At 44.4% G+C, this 24,826-nt stretch overlaps 2 protein-coding genes across 2 annotated transcripts; both read left to right on the top strand.

The window, feature by feature from the left end:
• The first annotated feature begins 11,952 nt into the window (after positions 1 to 11,952).
• grhl3 (grainyhead-like transcription factor 3) lies at positions 11,953 to 20,710 on the top strand. The gene is made up of 15 exons (XM_041953914.1): positions 11,953 to 12,089; positions 13,550 to 13,724; positions 13,820 to 13,881; positions 14,640 to 14,910; positions 15,024 to 15,263; positions 15,929 to 16,040; positions 16,176 to 16,270; positions 16,678 to 16,836; positions 16,937 to 17,006; positions 17,123 to 17,247; positions 18,068 to 18,093; positions 18,204 to 18,289; positions 18,399 to 18,484; positions 18,614 to 18,678; positions 19,740 to 20,710. The coding sequence occupies exons 1-15, from the start codon at positions 12,073 to 12,075 to the stop codon at positions 19,855 to 19,857; spliced, it is 1,707 nt and encodes a 568-aa protein (XP_041809848.1). The 5' UTR covers positions 11,953 to 12,072; the 3' UTR covers positions 19,858 to 20,710.
• A 2,976-nt stretch (positions 20,711 to 23,686) lies between these two features.
• cldn23l (claudin 23-like) lies at positions 23,687 to 24,556 on the top strand. Its single transcript, XM_041954594.1, has one exon. The coding sequence runs from the start codon at positions 23,687 to 23,689 to the stop codon at positions 24,440 to 24,442; it is 756 nt and encodes a 251-aa protein (XP_041810528.1). The 3' UTR covers positions 24,443 to 24,556.
• Positions 24,557 to 24,826: the final 270 nt, after the last annotated feature.

Below are 24,826 nucleotides of genomic sequence, written 5' to 3'. Positions count from 1 at the left end.
TAGGGAAGCGACATTAAAGTGCTGTTGGGATATTAATGCTTCAGTTATAATAATCTAGTTATATGATAATATAACACTCTGGAAAGGGTCATTCTGCATACCTTTACTTTAGCTGACAATACTTTTTTTAAAGTTAGGTTTTGAATGCATTTGCAACAGTGCACTTACACTCAGCCAAGGATCTACATACGTCTTCCACCAGAGCGCTCCAGTGTGTAACGCATGTTACACTAACTATCTTTGTGCATTTGCTAATGAGGGAGAACAGCACAAATGCATGATATGTGCAGAGGATTGCAGTGTGCAGGATTTAATTTGACTTTGTGTGTGTGTGTGTGTGTGTGTGTAGGATTGCTCATGAAGACTGACCTCACAGATGCTGCCTGCATGCTTCCTGACCAGAGATACGAGCAACTGTGAACATCTTTAACCTGCCTGCCACATCTCTTTCCAGGCTTTAAAAACCTGTCTGTTTTGGGAGCAAGGGTTTGAGTGTGTGTGTGTGTGTGAGAGAGAGAAAGAGAGCCATCTCTCGTCTGTCTGAAACTTGAGGAGAGAGAGGAGAGCGAAAGAACAAAAGCCTGTGTTTAATTTTCTTTTTTTCCTCTGTTGTCTTTGGTAGTTCCTTCATATTTTCAGCGCCCTGCAATCACGGCATCTTGTTAGCTTTGGATTCAGGTTAAACTTGTTGCAGTAGACGACAACTCCCTCCCTCCCTCCCTCCTTCTCCTCACATCTTCTCCACTCTTCCATTCGCACTTCTGACTTGATTTGTGTTTTCTTTTGTACGGGTGACAAGCCGCATTTGTCTTGAAGGCATGACTGTCTCTCCCTGCCTCCTCTATTCATTCTGTCCTTCCCTCTCTCCCTCACGCCTTCCTCTCCTCCCCCCTTTTGCACTAGCAGGTGAATTCTCTTTTCAGGAGAGACAAAACTCACACAATAGCAGGTGCATGTCTGCCGGACATGACTCAAAAAGACTGCTTAGATGGTCTGAAATAAACCAACTATTCACCTGCGTCTGATTAACGCAATATTTAATTCAGGACGTTTATCCCTGCACACAATGCTCCCATTTACATGTTGTTGATGACTGAACTTTATTGTGAAAGCGGCCAAAATGTGCACATGGCAGGCTTAGTGCATCTAAAGTTCATGTTAAATATTCTTTTTTTAGCCCTAATTTTCATTTTGACTGGTCTTAAAGTGGCAATTTCGTATTGAACAATTGTCTTAACTGCTCAAATCAAAATATTTCAGTCCACTCAGACGATGTCAGTCACTGCTGGAAATAACCAGTTCCCTTTCGCCCTAAAATTATTCTGACAGATCTGACATTACATACAACAATTTCTGACATCATTTCGCCCTTATTCATTCATTTTGTTGTTGGAACAGTTCCCACACTGTCTGACGCTTCGGCCATAATAATGGTCATTTCCTTCTTTGGGAACTTGACACTTTCCAAGATGTAATTGATCTGGTTTGCAGCAATGATTGCTCTGCAATTTGCGTGGATGAGTAAAATGTAAGTGTTCCATCAATAGGAAATGCTGCTTTACATCAGATTGAAAATCATTAGATCATTTCTGCTCCTCTGAGGCCCAAAGAGACACAAAAACACCCATTTCAGTGATGAGACGTCAGAGAGATGGGAGGAGGTTAAAGAGGCAGCATCCTCAGATGTTTGTGTTTCATCACAATTCATATGAATTTCTAATTCTAATCCAGATTTAATTCACTTAGTGCCCATGAGAAGAAAACCACCCAAGCCAGTTTTAGTGTTATTGTTTATATCACTTGTGTGTTTTGCCCAAACTAAATTACGGTATGGTTACTAACTATTATAATATACGTTGGCTCTTAAAACTCACATGTAATTGTAACCTTTACCGCTTTCAGTGTCATACCCACATTGTTTTGTACAACTAACAATAAATGTGTGACAGTTTTATGGTTAAGAGCTTGAGCTTCTTACGCCTGACACTGAATCAAAATACCTTATTAATACCTTAACCTTGTTTTAGTTTAGGCAAATAACCCAACAGTGATACGGAGGATAATGCTAATTTAGCCAGTATTCATCTGTAATGGGCCTATATTGACCCAAACTGCAGGGATTCTGACTCTTAACTCCTCTCTTACAGCTTTAGCAGCCGTAGCTATTTGAGTCAGGGCTTCTTATAAAAATTGAGACTAAATAAAATTTAGTAGAATAAGTAGAAAAGAGTAAAGAAAAAAAAGTTTTCGGACTCAAAAGCTGTGAACTTTTGACCTAAATAGATTAAATAATAGGACAAGCAGGTAGTTTATTACAGTGAAAAACTGATGAATGTATCTCTGTGCATATTACTCTGTGCAGCAGACCCGGTGGATCAAACCTAGAGGTCACAGGGATTGTGCGCCAATACGTTAGCCTTCCTTGTTCCGCGGTGTGCGACGGGACGCGCCCTGCTATGGCCCTTGAGCAGGACACGCTGTGATTGTTCCAGAGGATTGAGGAGAAAGGGAGTGCGTGGTTCCTCTAAACCCCGGACGAGCCGAGACATGTAGACTGAAACTGGGCGCGAGACGAAGAAAGGAAAAGGGAGGGAGAGAGAGAGAAATAGATTATGGGGAAGTATCATGGGTGAACATGGAAAATTTTTTCTTCCTTCTAATCAGAGCTCGCTGGGTGAAAGTCAATGTAAACAGTTTCCTCAATAATTTAGATTTTTATTGCGGTATGATTGCGTTTTTGAGATAAAAATACAAATGTAGAGCAAAAATTGCAACACTGCTGTTGATGAGAGGAGGATATTTACATCCGTTTATTCAGTTTGAAGTGTAAATTACAGCTTTAATAGACTGCACAAAAAGCAGAAAGACAATAAATGTGATATAAAACGGAGGCAGTGATGCCAGGAAAGAGACAATGAACAAGTGTAAAACAGCGTCATAAAAAAAAGGTAATGTGTGTACAAGGAGGGCATGCCTGCAAAAAAAAAAAAATTCTGTCTGAGGGTTTCATTGCTGAGCCCAAGGTGAGGTGGTCTGAACATGTTCCCTGCTTTATTTGGGATGATGAAGCAACAGGCCCTGGAAAGCTCTCCTCCTCCACTATCCCACGGGAATATCAGCACTCATCCATAGAAAAAGAAGGACAGAGAGGGATGATGGGTGGATGAGGAGAAGAAGGAGGAGGTGGAGGAGGAGGAGGAGGGGAGGAAGAGGCGATGGGAGGGTGGAGGAGAGAGATATTTATCGTCGGGGAAAGGCAAGGACGTGTAGAGAAATGTTTCCTGCTTCATTTAAGAGTGGTAATTGATTGAACCTGCACTCATGCCTGATTGAGTGTCATTTCCCAGACTCATCCTGCCCTCATCTTCTTCAGTTTCCACCCGACTCTGACCCGCGAGTGAACATCCATGCCTGTATGCACACTGATACTGCATGCTGACAGGTACCAGGTTGCATAAACACACACAAAACTACAGGCACACACCCTGTAAAATCACGCAGCAGCATTTGAGTCATTCAAACAACGGAAACATAAGAGAACATTTTGTCTTTTAATTGCAACAGCGTACGGTTGTGTTGCAGATAAAGAGCAGGTTGTTGCATTGTTGTCTCTTTGTGGAGAACATGAGCTGTACTGTATCTCCTCTGAACCCACACCGCCTGCGTGTTGAATTACCGCCTGCAGGAAATTTTTGCCAAAATATCAGGCTCAGCTTTCCTTCAGGGTGCCGAGGGCCTGAGGCTACAGGGACAGAGAGAGACCTCACCTGGCAGATGCATTAAAATTGCTAATGATGCCATGTTTGATGCTTTGCTGTTTCTCGTTGCCCGAGCAGGCAGGGATAAAGCTGCAGACTACTTGAGCAGGGTTTTTTGAGAGATTTTTGAGTTACAGTGATTAGACATGCTTTATGGCATGCTTGTCTTTATAAACGGGTTATTTTAAATGCTTTAGCCCATTAACTACAGCCACATTGTGTCCATAATCGAAGGCATAGATCTTCAATGAAATCATAAAGCTTCATTATAAGCTTTCCGTTGACTTTGCATTAAATTTAGAAAATTTGACTCAAGTTCTGTCCAGTTCGACTGATGTCCCACCTTCCCAGCAGCCAGTGTTTAATTCATGCCAGTACAGTAAGATAATCAACACATAGGCCGAGAAACTTGCCTTATATCTGTGATGTGCAAACTATGGTGTTGTTGGGGAAATGGTCATATTTAGCCATTATAAAAATATGCGTGTGAGAATGTCGATATCAGTAAATTTGAAGCTATACCCTGCAGCCAGTTAGCTTAGCTGAGCATAAAGTCTGGAAACGGGGAAACAGCTAGCATGCTTGTGTTCAAAGGCAAGCAGCACCTCCAAAGTTTTAGGTCTTCTCATCAGAAAGAAAGCGAATAAGTGTATTTCCCAGAATGATTAACTGTTCCTTCAAAGATAGTCCAGATGTTTCAGCTATACACTGTAGCTAATGTTGTAGCGATGCAGTGAAAAGCATGCAGTTTCCCTGTTAGTAGTTAGCTGGTTAGCTTAACTTAGCGTAAACAGAGAAACAGCAAGCCTGGTTCAGTCCAAAGGTGACAAAATCCAGCACGCACCCTACCAGCACCTCTAAAGCTCACCAATTAACATGTGATATGTTGTTTGTTTAATTTGTACAAAATGTGAAAACAGGAAGTCAGACTATTGGCCGGACGCCTTCCTGAGTTGGACTGATTCAGTCCACACCATGTGAGAAATCTTTTGCCACATAACTAAAACCTGCTGTTTCTAAACTTTTGTTTTTGTGTAAATTAAGATCAAGATGTAACCTGTTAATTAGTGAGATTTATAGGCACTGATCGGGTGATTTTGTCACTGTGGGACAGAGCCAGGCCAGCTGTTTCCCCTTGATTCCAGTCTTTACACTAAGCTAAGCTAACAGGCTACTGGCTGCAGCTTCACATTGAATGTGCAGACATGAGAGTGGTATCAGTTTTCTCATGTACTCTTGGGAAGAAAACACTTAGGCATATTTACTAAAACTAATCTTTTAATGGGCTAAAACTTGCAAAACCGTCGGTTAAGCCCTTCAATTAAAAGAGTGCCCTAAAGTTTGTACACAAGAACACTTAAGTTCACATTAGATTTTATGACTATATGCGTCTTCTATAAAGCAGTCTGGCAATGTTCCATCAACCGATGTCAGAGTGCAATTCAGCACATTTCTCTGGAGCAGCTGCAGATAAGAGTGTCCTCGAGGAAGCAGACGATGGAGAGGAGTTGCACCCACCTCTGGCCTGAGGGGTCCAGAATGAAACCTGATATGGAGATGAGCCTAATACCTGCTCTCTGTTTGGGTGGAACCACAATCAGTGGCCTAAACACCATAAAGCAGCTGCGTGTGGGTGTGTGTGGCCTTCTAACAGCCTCCTGTTGTAACATAAGCATTTAGTTTCACTTTTGAATCTTGAGTGTTGTAACTAGACTGGATCCTAAACCTCATCTAATTTGGCCCATATGTGTGCAGTGTGCGTGAGGTTTTGATTTCAGACTGTGTTGATGTGTGTTGGATCTCACCTGTCAACCTGTTGCAGTCTTCATTAAAAATGTAAATACACTCACACAGCTCTAAGATTTCAGTTTACCTGTGATCCGTTTTCAAATATCAGATGCTGCCAGCTTCAACTACTATATCAATATTTCATCAGAGATAACGTTTCTAAAAATCTGGCGGCTGTTTCCCTCTGGCTGGCATGACCTCATTAATTTGTCTGGTAGGTGATATGGCAGGTGATGCAGAGATGTGGCTTGTGTGACAGACAAGTTTATCGCCTGTCTATATCTACCACTTTTGTTTGTGTGTGTGTGTGTGTCTGTTGCTGTGCATGCGTGCACGCTTGGAGACGTCATGTTTATATTGTAAGAGAGGGAACGAGAGAAAGTCTGCATATGTACGTAATTGTCGATCTATATGTGTGTGTGTGTGTGTGTGTGTGTGTGTGGCCTGCAGCATTCATGTGTCATTCCACACGTGTTGTTATCTTACCGGCTCTTTCAATTGTGTTCGTCTTGCCAGGCCCCCCAAAATACAAAAGCAGAGTCTGAGAAAGAAGTGAAAGAGGAGTCACTCTTAACAAACAGACTGCAAATACCAGCAGACTTTCCACCGTCTCAAACAAATGGATCTTCTCAGAGTGCTTGGAATGGGCCCACATGCCAAACTTACTGTAGAAAAAACACCATTTTGAAAGGACAGAAGTAATAGAGAAATAATGTGACATGGTGTACACGGCCAGAAACCTGCAGCTGAGTCACTCGGCTGAACTTTTAACTTTTCTGTGAGAAAAGATCACAAGCTCGGGTATCGTATTCTTTTTCCTGGACATAAATGCCATCATGTGTTTTAGCAGGCATAAAGCTTTGTTGCTTAATAAGACGTACAAACTGTCAGTGCATTTGCACATGTGGGACATGAGCTAAGCTAGTTTTAGGTGAGTAAACAGCTTTGGTCTGGCCTGGTATTTAAAACTTTGTTTAGCTTTTTATTTTGAGCTGTAAAAAATGTTCTTACGCTCCTGTAGTTAATACCTGATCAGTTGCATGGAACTACACCATCATGCCATCGCTAACACACTGCTTTATTTCAGACACAGTAATTATTTGCAGTCATTTTCCCTTCATGCAGTCCTGTAACGGATGCACCGGGCATCCATTTGTGTTTTATGACATTGTGCCCTTTTGGTGAAATTGCAGGAACTACACTCCCCATTTTGTTGCCTGTAAATTCCCCTTGTACAGTACCTACTTTGTCAACACACTTGCCCCCAAGCAGTGCTCCGAGAAATGCATTCGTATTGAGCAACGCAATTTCTCCTCTGCAGCTTCCCCTTGCCTCAGGTGTGTCGTGTCCAATAGCCAGCATGCAAATGTGGACGTGCTGAAACTTTGAAGTTTCTCTGCTCTCCTTTCCTGTCACCTCCCCATTTTCTCTCCTGTCCCATCCTTGAACAACATTACCATCAACATGCTGCTTTTTCATATTCTTACTGACACCTTCTCACCCCTCAGTTTTACCTTTTCTTCCCCCATTCTTACATTCAACCCCCCCCTCTGCTCCTCCCCCAAGCCCTGATCCCTCACTCGGGTCAGTGTGGAGTTTCTGGGAGTGGCTGCTGCTGGGTACTTGGGGTGTGTGTGTGTGTGTGTGTGAGGGGGTGGGGTGGGGGGGTTCTTTCCAGACTCTTGGAGCCTTCCTAGTCCAGGCCAAACAAAGTGACAGCAGGATTCTGCTGAAGAGGTCTCAGCATTCAATGTGGTATCAGAGCTCGGAGGAGGTCAGAGCACCTGGCAGAGGTCAACGAATCATGCAAACACACACATTAATACATTAGCTGCACACAGTGGCCTAAAAAACATCAAGCACACATGCACACACACACACACACACACACACACACACACTTAAGAAGGTTTTTCCACACAGCATAGGACTGTCGTGCTTAAAGCGTATCTGCATGGGCTGAATCTAAATGATACTCAATAGCATCATAGCAATGAGAGCCCAAATGATCAGAGCAGCTGACAGAGCAGAGGAAGAAAGAATAAGGCATGTTGTGGCACTGGAGTTATGAAAAAAGGAACTTAACTTTAGGAAGTTTGCGCAGTCTTGATAAGAGGAAGATTTGAAGTTCATGCCTGGAGTAAATGTATTCTGTTGATACTTAGCACGTGCAGTACACAGGAGTTACTGATGCTGAGAGATACTTTGTACTCCTAAATCGTGGTTCTTACCTTTGTCTAACAAACAGGAACACAATAATTTTCTGATCACTGCACCTCCTCCTAACAAAAGCTACTTCACAATAAAAGCCTCTCAATGCTGATGATGCTGTGACAACGCTTGGACAACCCAGATCCTCAGGAAAGTTCGGACATTGAATTTTGATTCTCGTCAGACACCTGAAATACATGTAATTGGAGACATTGATGCATTTACTCACTACTCTTAATTAAAGCGAGGATCTAGCAGAACATAGTATGCAAAGGTGGGAAATGAAAGCAGTTGAGGAAGTGGTGGAAAAGGTGGGAAAGCAAATGTGTCAGCTCTGTGGTAACAGGTGCACCACTCACTGGTTTCCCAGTATGAGGAGCAGATAGAGAGTAACACGCCCCAAGCTCCTTATATCTCTGTCAGCCCTCAGCACACATTCCTCCATGACAAACATGGCAGTAGAGCAGATGGAGAGATAGAGAACAAGATGGAGAGATAGGAGCTGATGAGAAAGATCAGCCAGCGAACAAAAGAATCAGCTTCTATTTTCAATTAGTTTCTTCACCTCGCATGACTCTTTTGCTGCAGTTTAAGAGCGTAAATTTGCATGATCAGTGTGTTTAGGGGATAGGGTGTTCTCAAGCGGTAAGAGCAGGATAGGATTTAGTGGTTAGGGTTAGCAGTCTTAGGGGGAAAAGGAGGAGCAGGAAAAGAAGGTGAAAGGAGGAGCAAGTGGGAGACGGGAAAAAGAGAAAAGAGAGTGGGAGGAGAAAGGTGGTGAGAGTACCCCTCTTCAGCAGCAGTCGTGCGTGGAGCCATTGCTGATGTCTGTTTGTATGCCACCATGCATGGCTGCATACTCACATGCACACACACACACACACACAACAGACTGAAGCAGCAGGACACTTGGGCCTTGGATTCTTACTCAGAGGGGAAGTTTCAAGGCATGACAGGCAGTCGTTTGAACATCTTGTGACGTCCATCAATCTTCCGTTTCCCCATCGTTCCCAACCTGTCCGATTGAGCCACAGGTCTCTATGAGGACACTGACACTTTTACACAACATGAAAGTTGAGCACGGGAGAGACTTTGAAGATAAGTTGACAGAACTTTACTCAGGCTAGTGTTGTGCAAAGGTGCATTTTCCTTTCTTCAGTTGACTCTACACGAGGGTTAGCCAATTATGAGAGCCTACAGACACCCAACAGACACTGACTTCCCCTCTTGCGAGCTCATCTTTCTGATATCCCTGCAAAGATAGAGGTAGATATCGATATTGATTATTTAAAACCCGACAATATCATATGATCATATTTTAGGAATCACTATTCATTGCAGGCATAGGTTTGAGTTCTGCAGGCTTTATCATGTAGTTTCATAACTTCTAAATAATTTCCTTGATTTGGTATTATCGAGAAAATAGCACTCTAATTGAAAGTACTGGTCAGTTTAACCCAAGTAAAGGTTTTGTCCTCGTTGCGCTGTATGTCCTTTATTTCCTATGCAAGTGCATTGAGTCTAATGTTTAAACCGGCCAAATATGCCAATTCTGGTTCTGATTCCCATTCAGTTATATGTTGGCTTGAATGCTTACAGAGTATTTGCATGCCCAGCTGGTCTGCTGTGCTTTAGCAAGTTATCTATATTAAAGTAGCAACACATTGACATGAATTCATTTGAAGTGGGAAATAAAATAAAATGTCTCATTGTGATTAAATATATATTTCTCATCTTCACATCTTCACAGTAAAGAATTTAGAAGTTGCTGCTCATACTTCATTATTCATTAATTCTATTGAAAATATAGTGACTCTCCTTCCATCGATCCAGAGTGTGTCACATGATGGCTGGCATTTAGATGTGTGCATCAGAGACCTCTGGGATTTGCCCTGTGGTTGAAGTGCAGAGAGGGAAACAGAGAGAGAGACTGAAGCGAGAACAAAAGAGCTGGACAGTTTGATGTGGTAATTTCAAAGCACTAATGAGGGTCATATAGAGAAAATCTTAGAGGGACAGGGTGGGTGAGAGAGGAAGAAACCTCAGGCGAGAGAAAGCGTTCACACCCTAAACGAGCTGAAGAAAAGTGAAGTAGAGGCTGATGGCCTTGTGGATCTACATCCATCCTCTGTTCACTTCTTCTCTCCCTCTTTTTATGACTTTTACAGTTTATACATTGTGAATGAGATGTTTGGTAAATCATATGCACAAACTGGTGTAGTAGGTATAGGTGCAGTAAACAAGGATGGAGCTTCAACTGGAATGACTTTAATTAATTTTGATTGTGTACAGCACTTCCAGGACTTACGCTGTATAATGAAGGTGTGTCATCCACAGAAAAGTCTTCCGTCTTTCTCTTTCTCCTCTAACCCGATGCCAACTTGCCCTTGGGCCTCTGTGTCTATGCTTGTGTGTGTGTGTGTGTTACTCTGCGAGGGTGTGTGTGAGTGTGTGGGCAACAGCACGCACCCTTGTGTGTGTTACCACGCCAGATTCCCTCAGGTGTCAGCCGCCAGAGGTGCTCACACACACAAAAATGTAATGCAATTATACACATGAATATTACTTTGTGTGTGTGTGTGTGTTTTTGTGTGTGTGTGTGTTTGTGTAAGTGTGCGGCAGTGTGTGGGTGGAAGATAATATCCCTGAATGACACGAAGACCTTCCAAGCTTCACTGCATTTGGGTTCCGGGTAGCACGAGTTGTGTTTGTTAGGAAGTGTGTGTGTGTGTGTGTGTGTGTGTGTGTGTGTGTGTGTGTGTGTGTGTGTGTGTGTTACTGTGAAGTCATTGTGAAAGTGAACAGTTCATGATCTACACTCCACTCGTAACATCAGCCTCTGCTCATTTCCAAGGTTTGTGCACTGCATTAAATTCTGCTTCCACATGCAGTCAGAAGTGCATTAAGAAATCGCTGAATTACTTGTTGATCAGACAAAAAATGTATTATTGATTAAAACTATCTTAGCAGAAAGAGTTGAATTATTTTGTTGGCCACGGAAAGACTCAATATCAATTTCATTCTAATATCGGTACATTATAACGTTGGAAAGTGATTAAATATATTCACTCAAGTACTGTACATAGTAAAATCTTGAGGTACATGTAATTTACTTAAGTACTTTCGATTTCACTACATTTCAGAGGGAAATATTGTACTTGTAACTTCACAACATTTGTTTGACAGCTCCTGTTCAACACCAAACAAAATCTGATTTATTGTAATAGATCAAAACATTATATAAAGTAATTAAATGTGCTCCAGCTGGACCAGTTGCAGCGTTAAATTGCTACTTACTGCACATACAATCGCACCTTTGAAAATAATGACATCGTAGACATGACATATAATAATTTAAGTTGTGGCATTGCTACTTTTACTCAAGGTTTTAATTTGACTGTGTAATGATTTGTATAAAAAAAATAAATACACAAAAGTTTCTTTAAACTTTTACTATTTTATTTAACAATAAATGTATTGTTTTTGCTCTGTTTTGTTCATTTATTGGTTTGTACTGAAGTTAGAGGGTGATTCTGCGAGTGCATGCCTTGCTGTGTAAATTCAACTGTGTGGATCAAAAAAGGATTAAAAAGCAAACTTTACAATGCATTTAAAAACTGACAGAAATAACCAGCTGTCACGTTTTAAGTAATAAGTGCTAATTTTAAAACTTGCAACTTTTCCACTGCAGTTTGGCTGAAAAACATTGATTTTTAAATAAGATTCCCTTAAGCCCACCTCCCCTCAGGAGTTTTGACCACAACACTAAAGAATCAATTTTTGCATCTGTAATCCTCAAACAATAAAGAAACCAAAACCTGTGCATGGCATGGAAATAAAGGGGGAGAGTGAAAAATGATACTGAAAATCTTTTAACATATTAAAGCCGAGTTCCAGGTCATTACCAAACCTTTCACACCTCTGGGATCTCCAATCTCGCCCTTTTATCCAGCAAGATAATGAGATTCAAAACGTTCCTGCCTTAGATTGTCTTGCAAAGTGTTCTCTTGCCTGCGCACACTCACACACATGCAAGCCAGTTTCTCTCCAGCCTGGGAAGAGTTAATGATCCTACACCTGTCCTATCAGACACCTGTTTCGGTCCTCTCAGCCAATCAGAGAGCAGAGGGAACTCTTTGCCGGAATGAAATAAATCTGGGCCCCGTTCAGAGGGAATCACAACACTTGACTCATCTGTGTGTCACCACTCTCCTCTGCTAGACTGATCACGCTCACTGACACGGACAGAGAAGCACACACAAACCCAAGAAGTTGAACTTAAAGGAACCTATTCCTGCTGACTTGGATTGGAGACATGACCAAAGAGACTGAGTAAGTTTTGTGAGGGTATTTCTTCCTTTTGTGGCTGTAAATGTGTGGCTTTCTTTCCAAACAAATGTGCTTTTTGTCCACTGCACAATACATTCGGATTCAGACTTTGTTTAATACAGTAAATAGTTTGTGTTAGAGTCCAGTGTGGGGGACAGAAACCCCCCTTCTTCCTATTTGCAATGAGACCCCCATGTGAAAGATCCCTGTTTTAAGAAAGGGGTGTTTTGCAGGAGAAATCGATATGGATAGTTTTAACACACACACACAGACACACTCACACACAGCTGGGTCTGTGGTTGTAGCGGGTCTGTTTCGGCTTGTGTTGTCACTAACCTAGGGGGCCACAGAGCACAAAAGGACACCAGGAAATAAGAATCTCCTCTTGAGGTGTTGGACAGAGACAGAGGGCAATGACAGCATGTAATGCATTGAATTACATAATGGAGAAACCCTAGACACGAGCCCCCCTCCTCCAAAAAAAAAAAAACATCTGCACTCGGCTGGTTTTAGTGGGAACCGGAGAGCAGCTTATGGAGCTGGGTGGTGTTTGGTCCTGCGTACCAGAAGCAGAGACAGGTGCATCTTAGAGAAGGTGCATGAGTTTTGTTTGGGTATTTTTCATATAGCTGAAATATCAAGCAAACATACATAAACTGAGTCTGTAATCTGCCGTCAAAACACAGGTTAAAAAGCACTGTTTCCCGTGCTCAGACGCAGTGTTTGTACTTTTCCAGGTGTGGTGTTCAAAAGCAGTTAATCCCCGTGAGAAATCGCTGGATTTCTCCTTAAGCTTTGGTTCTGTTGTGGTCGTGAACACGTGTGGTCTTTCTCCTGCCGTCAGCACGTTTTAATTAGCTGTTTATCCAGAGTAAACTGCAGCTATTTGTTCATTAGCTACTTCAGGTGAACTCCAAAGGGGGGCTTATCCAGGTAGGCGGGATATTTACAATCCAATGTCACTGCGAGGCTCTCCAAACAAATCCAATCCTCGCAATCCCAGGCTTTATTTCTTTCTTACGAGTGACATGGAAAACCAGAGCTCACCTCAGTGACAGTTGTGGGTTTCTGTTTATTTTGTAAGAAAATCTTGTCATCTCTTTTGAGATCTATGCAAATAAGAGATTTATATTGGATGTGTGTGTGGAGGGGGGTCATCAGTGGGTGGCCCTTGGCTTTTTAAATCTTTTTGACACCACTTCTTCTGAGGGGTGTTAGTCAGCTCTGTGGTTTTGCAATCGAAACCCTCCATGCTCAGGGGCAAGTATGTGCGGTGCCCCGAGGCTCGGGGTCCTGTTGTTAAACTTACTCTCATCGCACCAAACCCTCTGTGTCAAATACTTTACTACATTTTTTCCCCCTTTCGGGCCACTTGATCATTCCACAGTTTGACCTTTTATTCTGTGTTTACTTTGATTCGTCAATCTGATAGATCACTCTCAACCCTCTCCTCCTCTCTGTAGGACTCTGGGACTGGTCTTTCAGAGCGAGAACTTCAACTATAACCGTTACGCTAACCACATCATGGACTCCTGGTCCTACATGGAGAGCCCAGTCCCCGAGCCGACCCACCCCAAACCCAGACTTCACCCTGGAGACGACCTGGCAGCCATAACCATGCTTTATGAACAATGCAAGGTAGATACTGTGTAATAAGAAACCAAACAAGATTACACCCAAGATTAACTCTGAATTTCTCACACTGACTGCTTTTTTTGTGTTTATTTATCCAGAATCAGAAGGAGCAGAAGATCGCTGCCTGCAACCGCTCTGGCAACATCTGTAAACCAGAGAGGTAAGACACATCATCCAGCTGTTCATCAAACAGTTTCCAGCTGCTGTGAGATTATTCCTCTGCATCCATATAACTCCCTGTAAATGGTCTTCATCGTATGAAGTCAAAATCATCAAAAAATGTTCATGTGTAGGAGAAACTGCACGATTCAGAAATGAACCGTTTTAATTGTGTGACAGAATAAAATGCACTAGAGAGAGTTGCGACAGAAAGAGAAAGGCAGGGCTTTGGGAGGTCAAACAGGTGAGTGGGCAATCCTCAAATCAAACACAGTCAGACGGATTACTGTCTACCGCTCCGGACCCTCCATCCATCCACCCTCTCTCCATCATCCTCTCTGCCTCCATTCCCGCTTCTTGTTAGGCGGGTGAGAAATGGCCATTGTTGGGGCGCAGTGTTGTCCCCTCACGCGTCTTAAACAGAAAAACTCAAACAGAGAGAAGGAAAAAAAGGTGGATTAAGAGACAAATATCACCCGTCCCGACTCAAACTGTCTTCCTGCGAGTTCACCTCGCAGTAGCCGTGTGTGCTGAGGGAGTTCAGACACATGAGGTGCTTTTGCTGACTTCTGTTTGCACAGGCAGGCTGCAGGCTTCTGTAGTGTTTAAGACGCACTGCAGTTAGTCACATTTACGGCTGTTTGTTTCCTTGATCTCTTTGTACCTGCATGGGCGGGGTGTTACCGAGTCATGCTGACCTCACGAAAGTGGCTTTCCTCTTTAAATTAATCAGTCCCCATTTTCTCCCCACCCCGCCAGGACCAGCACGAATGAGTTTTCTTCATTGGAGGCGTCCGCCAACGTCATGAAGATCCTCTCTGAGAGCGTTCCCTTAAGCCACCCCCAAGAGGTTTTGGGATCCAAGCAGAACACCTCCCTGCCCATCTCCGTTCCCACCACCTCAGACACCTACGCCACCCTGACCAGCGTCGTGGCCGACACGTACGACAAGCAGGAGCTCAACATCATCTTTGACTCCCTGCTGCAGAAGTGGCCGGAGCCCGGTGCTTTCCCCGACCCCAACGCCGAGGTGTGTTTGGTGTCATTATTTGAAAGCTGAGCACTGCTTCCTGTGCAGCTCGGCATTTCCTTCTCTAGCCCTCTCCCTTGTTTTATTAACAAATGTCTTTTTGTGGATTTCAGACTCTTCCCTACAGCGATCCCTTCCCCGAGGACCAGTCCAGCCCGGTCTACTCCGGCTCCTACACCGGCTCCCCACCAGAGAGATTCAGGAATGAGTTCCAGTTTTCCCTCGGAGCTCCCCTGGCTTCTCCTTACAAGTCCAACGAGCTGCCCATGGTCTACCTGAACAAGGGCCAGTTCTACCCTATTACTCTCCACGGGGTGGACAACACTGCCTGCCTCAACACCACCAAAGTCAAGGTGAGTCACGGTAGACATCATCAGGAACACAACATTTTTTTCCACGTCATAAATCATTCTCCATTGTTTTGTTTTTTGTGCTTGTTTTCTTATGTAAAAAATCAATTCCATCCTTCCCTTCAGGCCTTTTTCATTGGCTCATGAACACATAAATTCTTTGCGTGCCACCAAGCCAACCCTTCCCAAATATCTGTCCCTCCCTTGGAGTCAGCCAAGAAATGACTGACTAATTCCCTGCTGACACCCTGCACACCGGGCTGCTACCATTAAAATGACGGTGTCCTGCCCTGTATAATTTATTCCTACAGTGGCGTAATGAGGCCAGAGTGCAGCAACTCAGCTCGCCTCCGTTTGTCTGATCTGACACAAGCAGAGTGGGGAAAAGAGAGCAGTGAACAAGGAGGGGCGAGGTGTAGTGTGGCTTTAAAACAAAGGTGACAAGCCTTTTCTTTGTCAAATCGGAGGATAAGAATATACACAAACACACACCCGCTCACTGCAAATAAGTGATGACAACGTGAGGAGAATGGGGGGATTTGGAGTGACAAATGAAATGCTTTTAAAGGAGAGTTCTTGGAAATGGAGGCAGGTGAAAGAGTCACATTGAGCCTCACAAACGTAGCTAATTCTCTGCTTTTTCCGTCACCTTTCTTTCTCCACCACAGACAGTAGTGATGGCTGTGTTTGAGAACGACAAGAGCCCAGAAGTGCAGCTCCGCTTTTGGAATCACTGGCATGCGCGTCAGCCAACCGCCAAGCAGAGGGTCATTGACATCGGTATGTTCTTCACACTTGGAAAAACACATGCACGGTCGGCGTGCGCCTGTGCACAGGCAGGTGCACCGAGGCCATGAAAGTGGATTTCTTTCATGCAGAAAAAAGATTGAAAATCTTTGTCTTTTACTTTTGCAGCTGACTACAAAGAAGTGTTCAGCGGCATCAGCGACATAGAGGAGGTGGCCTTCAATGCTCTCTCCTTCGTCTGGAACCCCAATGAAGAGGCCAAGGTAAAAACATCATCAAGGGAGAATGCGTTGATGTTTTTATATAACGTGGCTCGTGTGACAGCTGTGAGGCAGAACAGGTGGAGGGTTTAGAAGAAGAGAGAGGAAAGGTAGAAAAGGGAGGTGGAGAGAGAAGGAGTGGCTGACGAGGGAGGGGAGGAATCCCAGAAATGTGTTTGGCCCCGAGGCTCCTGTCACCACAGCAAGCGAGAGCCGCAATGGCTTTTTCGGTCTGGTCTGTGGCCCAAAGGCGTCAAGGTGGGGCCACCAAACCTGCTGCAGGTGAAGAGAAGCATGAAAATGTGAGGATAGAGAGGCCTGAGTCGTATCCAGAGGTGTCTTTTCTTAAAGACAAAAACACTGAAAAAAAGCATGATGCACTTAAAATCCCCACTCCCGTTCCTCCACAGGTGTACATTGGCATCAACTCCCTGAGCACAGACTTCTCCTCTCAGAAGGGGGTGAAAGGCCTGCCTCTAAACATCCAGATCGACACTTACGACTTCAGCTCTGGAGCCAATCAGCTCATACACAGAGCTGCGTGCCAGGTCAAGATTTTCTGCGATAAGGTACGTCACTCGTGTCGCCTCATTTCCATTCACACACACACGAAAGAAAAGGCGATTTGTAGAGTTGAAGTCATTAATGTAACCGTGCGATTGTCCTCAGGGTGCGGAGAGGAAGATGCGTGACGAGGAGAGGAAGAGAAGCAAAAGGAGGGGAAAGAATGATGCTAACAGTGAGTGCTACAAACACACAGCCATCTTTAAAGATCATTTCATCCTATGTTATGCATTACAGCACGCATCCTTCAGGGAGTGTATTCTAACATTGTGGACCTGCTTGTGTTTCCAGCCAACAAGCCTTTAGTGAGCAGCTCCATGGCCAGTGAATGCACCTACTTCCAAACCCTGGATGACCACGTCACCCAGCCAGTCCTCTTCATTCCAGAAACACACATCTCCAGCTTACAGCGCATGGTAAGCCACCCCCTCCCCCCTTTGACTATAACGTTATTCCTGATGACTCTCCTCGCCTCCTGTGTTGAGTGAGTCACGTTCCCGACCCCTGAGTCCCTGCAGGCACGAGAGAGGCAGGAAAACAAAAAAAAACTGTGGGAAACTATGTAGTGGGAAAAGTGGGCTGGGAAGGGGAGGATATGGTGTCAGCCAGAGTGAGGCGAAACATCAGATGAGCTAATTGGAGTCGAAACCAGACACACGTACAAGCCGCTACAGCTACTGACACTGAGATTAAGCTATGGGGGCTCACGCGAAAACACACACACACCTGCTGCAACAGCACACAGACACCTGACATACAGTATTTCGCCACCCTCATGCTCTCTTGTGCACACACACACATACTTGCAAAAACAGTGAGGCGAGAGCGCTGTTCAGACAGGCCAGTTTTCCCACACCGTGCAGCCTAGATTATACAATACAAGAGCGCGTGGAAAAAAAAAATCCCCCGACTTCCCCGATTTACAGTGAGGTCAAGCTGAAGGAAAAAAAAATGGCTTGATAATGCAATGCCACTCAGTCTGTTATGACTGGCTAAGGCGAGAAACGTCTGTGATTGGCCTGTATGATAAAGTGAGGCACAGTCCTATCAGTGTCTCTCCATCAGTGTCCACGCTTACGTGGTTCTGTTAGAGGTTATGGGAAATGCAGTCTCAGAGTCATGATAACATTCCTTTTTTGAAGGTATTGCGCAGACAGACAATGTTGGGAAGGGGGACATTAAGCAATGTTTTTTATCAGTGGAGTGGTGGCTAATCAGATATCTCTGTTTTTCCAGGCCCCTCCCATGGATGAGATTGAAAGGTAAGCACATGTAATAATCACATTAACAGCCATCGCAGCTGCTTATTTCCCAATAGGAAACACAAAGTGGTTGTTTTAGTCTAACGTGAGCGTCTGCTGTGTTTGCCCAGGAGTTCTCTGAAGAGGCTGTATCAAGAGCGAGAGCAGAACAGCTCTCCACCCAGCAAGCAAGCCCGCAGGGAAGACCCGCAAAGAGGTACACAGAAAAATCTAGGATTTAAAAAAAAAAAGACACAATGATAAATAATGAGCCAATAAGCCTTTCTTATCATTAAGACTAATTGTTTCCTCTTGCCTCCCAATAGTCCTGCTGTACGTGAGGACGGGCGCTGAAGAGGTGTTTGATGCGCTCATGCTCAACACACCAACGCTGTCAGGCCTACGAGATGCTGTAAGTAAACACACAGCCTCCGTCGTCGCCACAATCGCATGGCCTTGACTTCAGTGCATCTCTCAAGCATATCGCCTTTCTTTCAGCCGGAGCTCACGCTAACTGTCATCTCATATTCTTTTTCCTCAGGTTTCAGAAAAGTACGGTATGCAAAAAGACACCATTGGGAAAATCTACAAAAAATGCAAGAGAGGGTGAGTGTCTCATTGTTTCTCCGGTATGCCTAATGCAAGTTGGATTAGAGGAGTTCATCTGACACAGAAGATGTGCATGAATTCAGGGCTTAGCTTGTGGTTTTAATCTCATCCTCGTTTTGAAGAGGCTCACGTTGACAGACTGGGTCGGTAGGTTTTTTTGGCTTGGCCCGCTGGAATGTGTTAATAGGCAGCTCCTTCAAAAGAAAGACAGGTGACGGAGGGAGGATGAAAAGATTTTAAAAGTCCTGCAGATGCGTCATCTTTTTGTAACCTTATCAGAACATCAGGACGGTAGTGGAAAGTCTCTGGTTAGATAAGGTGGAAGGATTTGGAGGCATCCAGTTTGGGATAATTTCTTGAAAATATCACTAGCCCCAAATCTGTAAACATTAATGGGGAGGAAAGGTGGTAAAGAAAAGCTCACGTCCTCTCTTGATGACTCACAAAGACCTGCTTGAAAAGTAATTCTCATGACAGCTACATGCTCACACAGTCTGAATCTAAATTTGGGTCACCTCCTGTAGAATAACAGAGATCAGAGGGCAGATGTTAATAAGACCTCCTGATACAGGCTGAAACACCTTTAAGGTGATTTTTCCTGCTGCTTGCTGGCAGTCATCACTTCAGGGGGAGCAGCTAAGCTAACAGGTTGGGTTACATTCTCCCCGCAGTTCCCTCCCTCCTCTTTAGCTCTTGTCTTCAATCAGCCCTGTCCCTGCAGGCAGAATGCATGAGCATGGTGGTTAGTTTAGTCATTAAAGACTTAAAGTTTAGTGTTAGTGTCGGGGAGGAGGAGGACGGTGACCTGATTTACTACCCCTACTGATGCAAGAGATTTACCGCCACTGTTTTTCCACTGAGAAGTTTCCGCCAAACCCATGACATCTTGTTTTTTAACCCAAACAGGAAGCTGGTGACCTGCAGCTTGTGTCACACTTGAGTTGAAAGTGAAGCGCAACACATTTTAGAGCCAGTTTTCAGTCCCGATTTAGCCCACTTCCCATGCCCTGCTGCTAGATTTTTCCTAACCTTTTCGTTTTCGCTTGCCTTTTCTTTAGTATTTTCGTCAACATGGACGACAACATCATTGAACACTACACCAACCAGTCGGCTTTCCTCATTGAGATGTCCGAGGTCGCCGCCGGTCAGTTCCAGGTCACTCTTATTGAAGTATGAGAACCATCCAATCAGCCGTCTGCTCCGTTGAAGGAAGTAACACGTAACAGCTGCCAGTTTAAGGCATCTTTAAAAGCACTGCCCAATCACTGACAATATAAGCTGTGGACTGCTAAAACCAGTAAGAGAACCGGACTAAAGAGACTTCTCCAGTTTTTCCAACCTCAGTTGAAAAAGTCCGTTTCTCTTTTTTTTTTTTTTTTTTTGTAAATACCGCTCGACCCTGTTCTTATGATTTTGTTATTTGAATTTAATATTGTAATGTAAGAGCAATTATGATGAACAGCCTGTACATAATGTAAATAGATTTTAATATGACAGTGTTTTATGAACTAGCCATGTGCATGTTGTTACCCATTTTCCATGAAATTTCTGTGTATTTCAACTTTTTTTTACAGAGCTCTGTGCATGACGTGTGTACAGTTTATTTTCAGCGTTTTCAGAGGTTGCTATTCTTGCTGCTTTCAATGTATTCATCATTTCTTCTACAAGACCTAATGGTGCGTTCACTCACCCCCAGCCTGCTCCTGTTTGTTAGGTTCCTGTTAGTTTCACAACTAAAATGGCCCGCCGCTGGGTTAGATTCATAACCAAAAAGTCAGACATTTCCACCCATAAAACCACACAAGAGTTAGTATTGGCCGTCATTTAGCCCAAAGCTGTGGACATTTCCTGACTGTATGGTGTAACCACATGTATGTGTGCAAAAAAGTTGGAGGATTCTTTTCCCTTATATACGTTAGGCATCATTTCAAAACAAACATGTATCCCTGTAATATTTCATGATATTACCATGGCAATTCTGGTTGTATTAGCATATCTTGCCCCTTTTGTAAGAAAATAAAGAAAATGCATAATAGATTTTGTCTCTATCTGCACTTATTACGCACACAGACTGAAAAGCGAGACATTGACAGCTGTGCCAGGATCAATCATTGCTGGGACAAACAAAAGATAAGGATGAGAGATGCTTCCTGTGTGCGTGTGTGTGTGCGCGTGATAGTGTTTTGAGGTGAAGTGCATGATTGAGATGTGTGGGAAACAATCAGCTCTCGCTACAGATCAAACAAAAGCACGAATCCCATCTGCATGAGAGAGGCTGGTCTTATTTTCTCTATTTTGTTTTGTATGTTCGCCTTAGTGTGTTTGAGGAGGAAGGAAGGAGGGGGGGGGGTTACATGCAGATGAACACACAAACAACAACAAAGCACACTTTGGTTTTCCAGCAGCTCCAAAATAGGCAGCACACACATCTGGGCATATAGAAAAGCTAAGTGCCTTTCCCTATTTGGTGACACTGACAGAGAAAAGCAGGGAGGCTCTCTGCCCTGGGTATAACACAGACCTGCTTCAGTCAAAAGGAGAGACGCAGAAGAGGCAGCAAGGCAGGCGGACAACGAGAAGGAACAGACGCAAGGACAAACAGACAGGGTGCTGAGGCGAGGAGGAGGGAGGCAGAGAGAGTCATGAAGAGCTGGCTGCACCATCTGCTGCCAGAGAAAGAAGCATGTTGTCGCCATTCAGACGAGAGAAGGGAGGCAGCCGGCGATCTGCAGTGAGATACCCACAGCCCCTCCTGAATGGTAAGAGACTGCATGGACTGTGTCTGTGTCGCATGCGTGAGTGTGTGTGTGTGTGTGTTTACATTCGCTCGACATGTGTCTGTGTGTGAGGGGAAGTGTTTGGGATATCAATAACCAGCAGTAATGCGCATCGTTTTCAATTCACGACCAGACTTCTCAGTGCTCTGCCTCTCTGCAGGTGTTTCCACACTTCAAAACAAATCAAGCAGCTGGTGATGGCTGCGTTTGAATCATTGCAGTAGCAGGAAGTAATGCTTGGCAGGCGCATCCTTTGATATGATTATTGTTCAAAGGTAACATGTGACACCTGTGTGCAAAAACAAGCCATTTTGGCTTGAATCTTGAATGTGGTGAGACTTCATATAGCAGCTGACTGCAGAGGAGTCTCTGTTTCCCATCATGCCAGCAGAGTCAAAACATTCTGGTGGCAGAGCAGGAAACACTTGGCATATAAAATGAGACACAGGTGACACTTGACAACAGGTATGTGTTTGTGAAAACACGCCCGCTTGGATCTATTCAGCAACCAGGCGTGGATTCTCGAGGCAAATTTCCATTTAATCTTTTCTATTCTAGTCTGGTCTGGTAGTTCTGCGCTTGTTCATTCAGAGTATTGTTGTTTATTCTGAGAGTGAAATCCGCTTAATTGTCTTTAGCCCTTTCAAAATGAGATTCCCCCGTTGAAGAATAAATAACAAAAAAATAAAGGTGAATAGTCCGTCATGCTCAAGCTAAATGTCATCAACCCTTCCGTGACATTTCCAGAGGTGACATATCTTTCCACTAATTACGTCACATTAGGCAACATTTTCCACCATCACACACCATCCAGCTGACAAAATACGTAGTTAGATTATTTTATTGCTTTAATTTATTGTTATTAAGTCCAAAGGGGATAAGATTGTTCCTTTTAGTCAGGTCTGAATGGCTAAATTCAGCACAGGGGTTGTGCCAATACTGTGTATCTAATGTTCAACGTGTTTTCACCAATTTCTTACTCTTATGTGTTTTTCTTGCTACAAAGAAGTGACTTCAGTGGCAGTTTTACTGGACTAATCTATTAATATGAAGCTATTTAATTGCCTTTTACTTTTGGTTTTAAATGTTTTTGTTCAGTATTTGTCTCATATTGCATCGTCACTTTTGGTTTTTGAAAAAAAAGCATAAAGTTGGGTAAAAAAATGTGGATTTTGTACAGACAAGTGTGTAAGTGACTGTGAACACCTGTAACACCAGTGGAGCTGCTGAGGAAAATAAGGCCAAAGGTGCGTTTCCTCACATTACCGCTTGTGTGTGTGTGTGTGTGTGTGTGTGTGTGTGTGTGTGTTTATTTGTCTGTGTCAGTTGCACGCACATCCTCAGGTTGTCTTGTCTCCCTCCCAGAGGGCATTCCTCTTTCTCCTCCGGGCAGAGACGCTGTAGGTGGACTCGCTCTGCATTCAGATGCCTGCCTCCCGTAATTACTAACCCGAGTGGATTCTTCCAAGGTCACAGCTGGCCATCAATCATCAGGAAAACGGCAGCCAAAACAACACACACCCACAAGCACACATGCATAGCTGAACGGCAACATTTGTGTACACAAGCCAATCAAGTCTTGTGTAGAGAAGAGTCGAACTAGGTGTTGTGATAAATAAAGCAACTCACACACACTGTCACGCGGAGACTGGCCAAGTTGTCGTATCCTAGCAACAGAGGCAGGCATCAACCGTTCAGCTGTCCAGCGCTGGAGCAGCGAAGCCAGACCTCCTTCTGCTCTCTCCAGCTGCTGGAGCGTTTGCCTGCTGCTCCGCATCACCTCTCTGTTGTTTCTTGTTCTCCGTCACCGTCGCTTCCACCTCCACCAGCCCCTGCTCTCTAACTGAATCTTTCTCTTTCGCTCAGACACTCAGAATGAAGAGCCTGCGGCCAAAAGAGAGGAGAGTTTCCATGGCGAGGTAAGGGATGAACTTCTGAGACAGCTGTGAAACGTGACTGGATTTTATTCTATGTGAATCGTCCCTCTCTTGTTGCCTTGTCCTTTCAGAGTAAACGCACACTGCTCTGAGAAGTCCCAGCACACAGACGTATGATTGTAAAAAGCAGCATCCCTGTCTGGAGCAGCAGCAGCAGCAGCAGCCACTGTCATCTTTCTTCTGGAAAATTAAACTGAGGACAGGCATTGAGCAGCTGGTATGTTTCATTCTTACAGAAAACAAATTATATGTCTTGAGAATTGAGGAAGAATCAGGTTTGCGCCGCATATGATGCACACTTCCGCCTCCATGGTGATGGGGATTGTATTTGCCCCTTTGGGACTGGTTCTCGTCTTCACTGCCGCCATCACCCCTCAGTGGAGAGAGGGACGGGCACGTCTGGGCATGGCAGGGCCGGGGTCACTTCTTCGGTCCGGGATGAAAGGTCAGGGGATGGGTGTCCGGTCCGGGTCGGTGGAGGCACTGCTCCTCCTGCGCTCTGATGGACTTTGGGAGAGCTGCCTGCAGGTTGAGCACTCGGAGCTGAAGCAGTGCTGGCCTGTGGCAGGTCCATACCAGAGAGATCCGAGGGTTCGCCTTGCACAAGGTTTGGTCCTGACCTCACTGTTCCTGTGTGGCACCGGCATTGTCCTGGCATGTATCGGGGTCCGGTGTTGGACAGATATACCTCTGAGGGGTGTAGCAGCTACAGGTGGGCTCCTGGTGGTGACATCCGGGCTGCTCAGCCTGACTGCGCTCGCAGTGTACACCCACAACCTTGCAAGGCTGGGGGTGGTTGATCCAAGTCAAGGGATCAGCAACCCCAGGTTCCCACACCTCAGCCTGCATCCGGCCGGCTCGCTCTACTTTGGATGGCTGGGTTCGTGCTTACAGGTGCTGGGAGGCAGCGCTCTGCTGTTCAGCTTCAAACGACCAAGATGCCCCACCTGCCCATCCTGCCCAGAGCTACCTGCCTGCCCTGCCTGTCACTCATGTCCAGAGATCATCAACAAGCCAGACACAGATGTATATGAAGTCAGCTGTTAGGACGTTAACTGAATATGAATGAAACTGGACATGTGGGCACTCCCAACTCATCAGCGAATAAATCTGCCAGCTAATGAAATTAATCAACTCCTGATTCCTGCCTGATAAAAAGACACCAGGTATGAACATGATGGATTTACACAGAACTTTAGTGGTGTAGAATACAAGGCGATGAATTGTAGAGTACAGCGATTGTCCCAGATTCATTGAGATCATCCTGGTCGAAAAGTTCCTGCTGCCTTTAACTGCAACATGTAGTGAAACATGACTAAAGTGTCTCTTTGTGCTGCCTTTGACATCGTAGCCATGCCTTTGTACTGTTAGCAAGAAACATCTTTCTGTGTCCGAACAAAACTGTGAAATGTAAAAAAGTTGTGATAAATA

The sequence above is a fragment of the Chelmon rostratus genome, chromosome 15, assembly GCF_017976325.1.
Source record: "Chelmon rostratus isolate fCheRos1 chromosome 15, fCheRos1.pri, whole genome shotgun sequence".
NCBI classification, from domain to species: domain Eukaryota; kingdom Metazoa; phylum Chordata; class Actinopteri; order Chaetodontiformes; family Chaetodontidae; genus Chelmon; species Chelmon rostratus.
The sequence above is the reverse complement of the archived record's forward strand: the minus strand, read 5'-3'. Positions and strand labels throughout refer to the sequence as shown.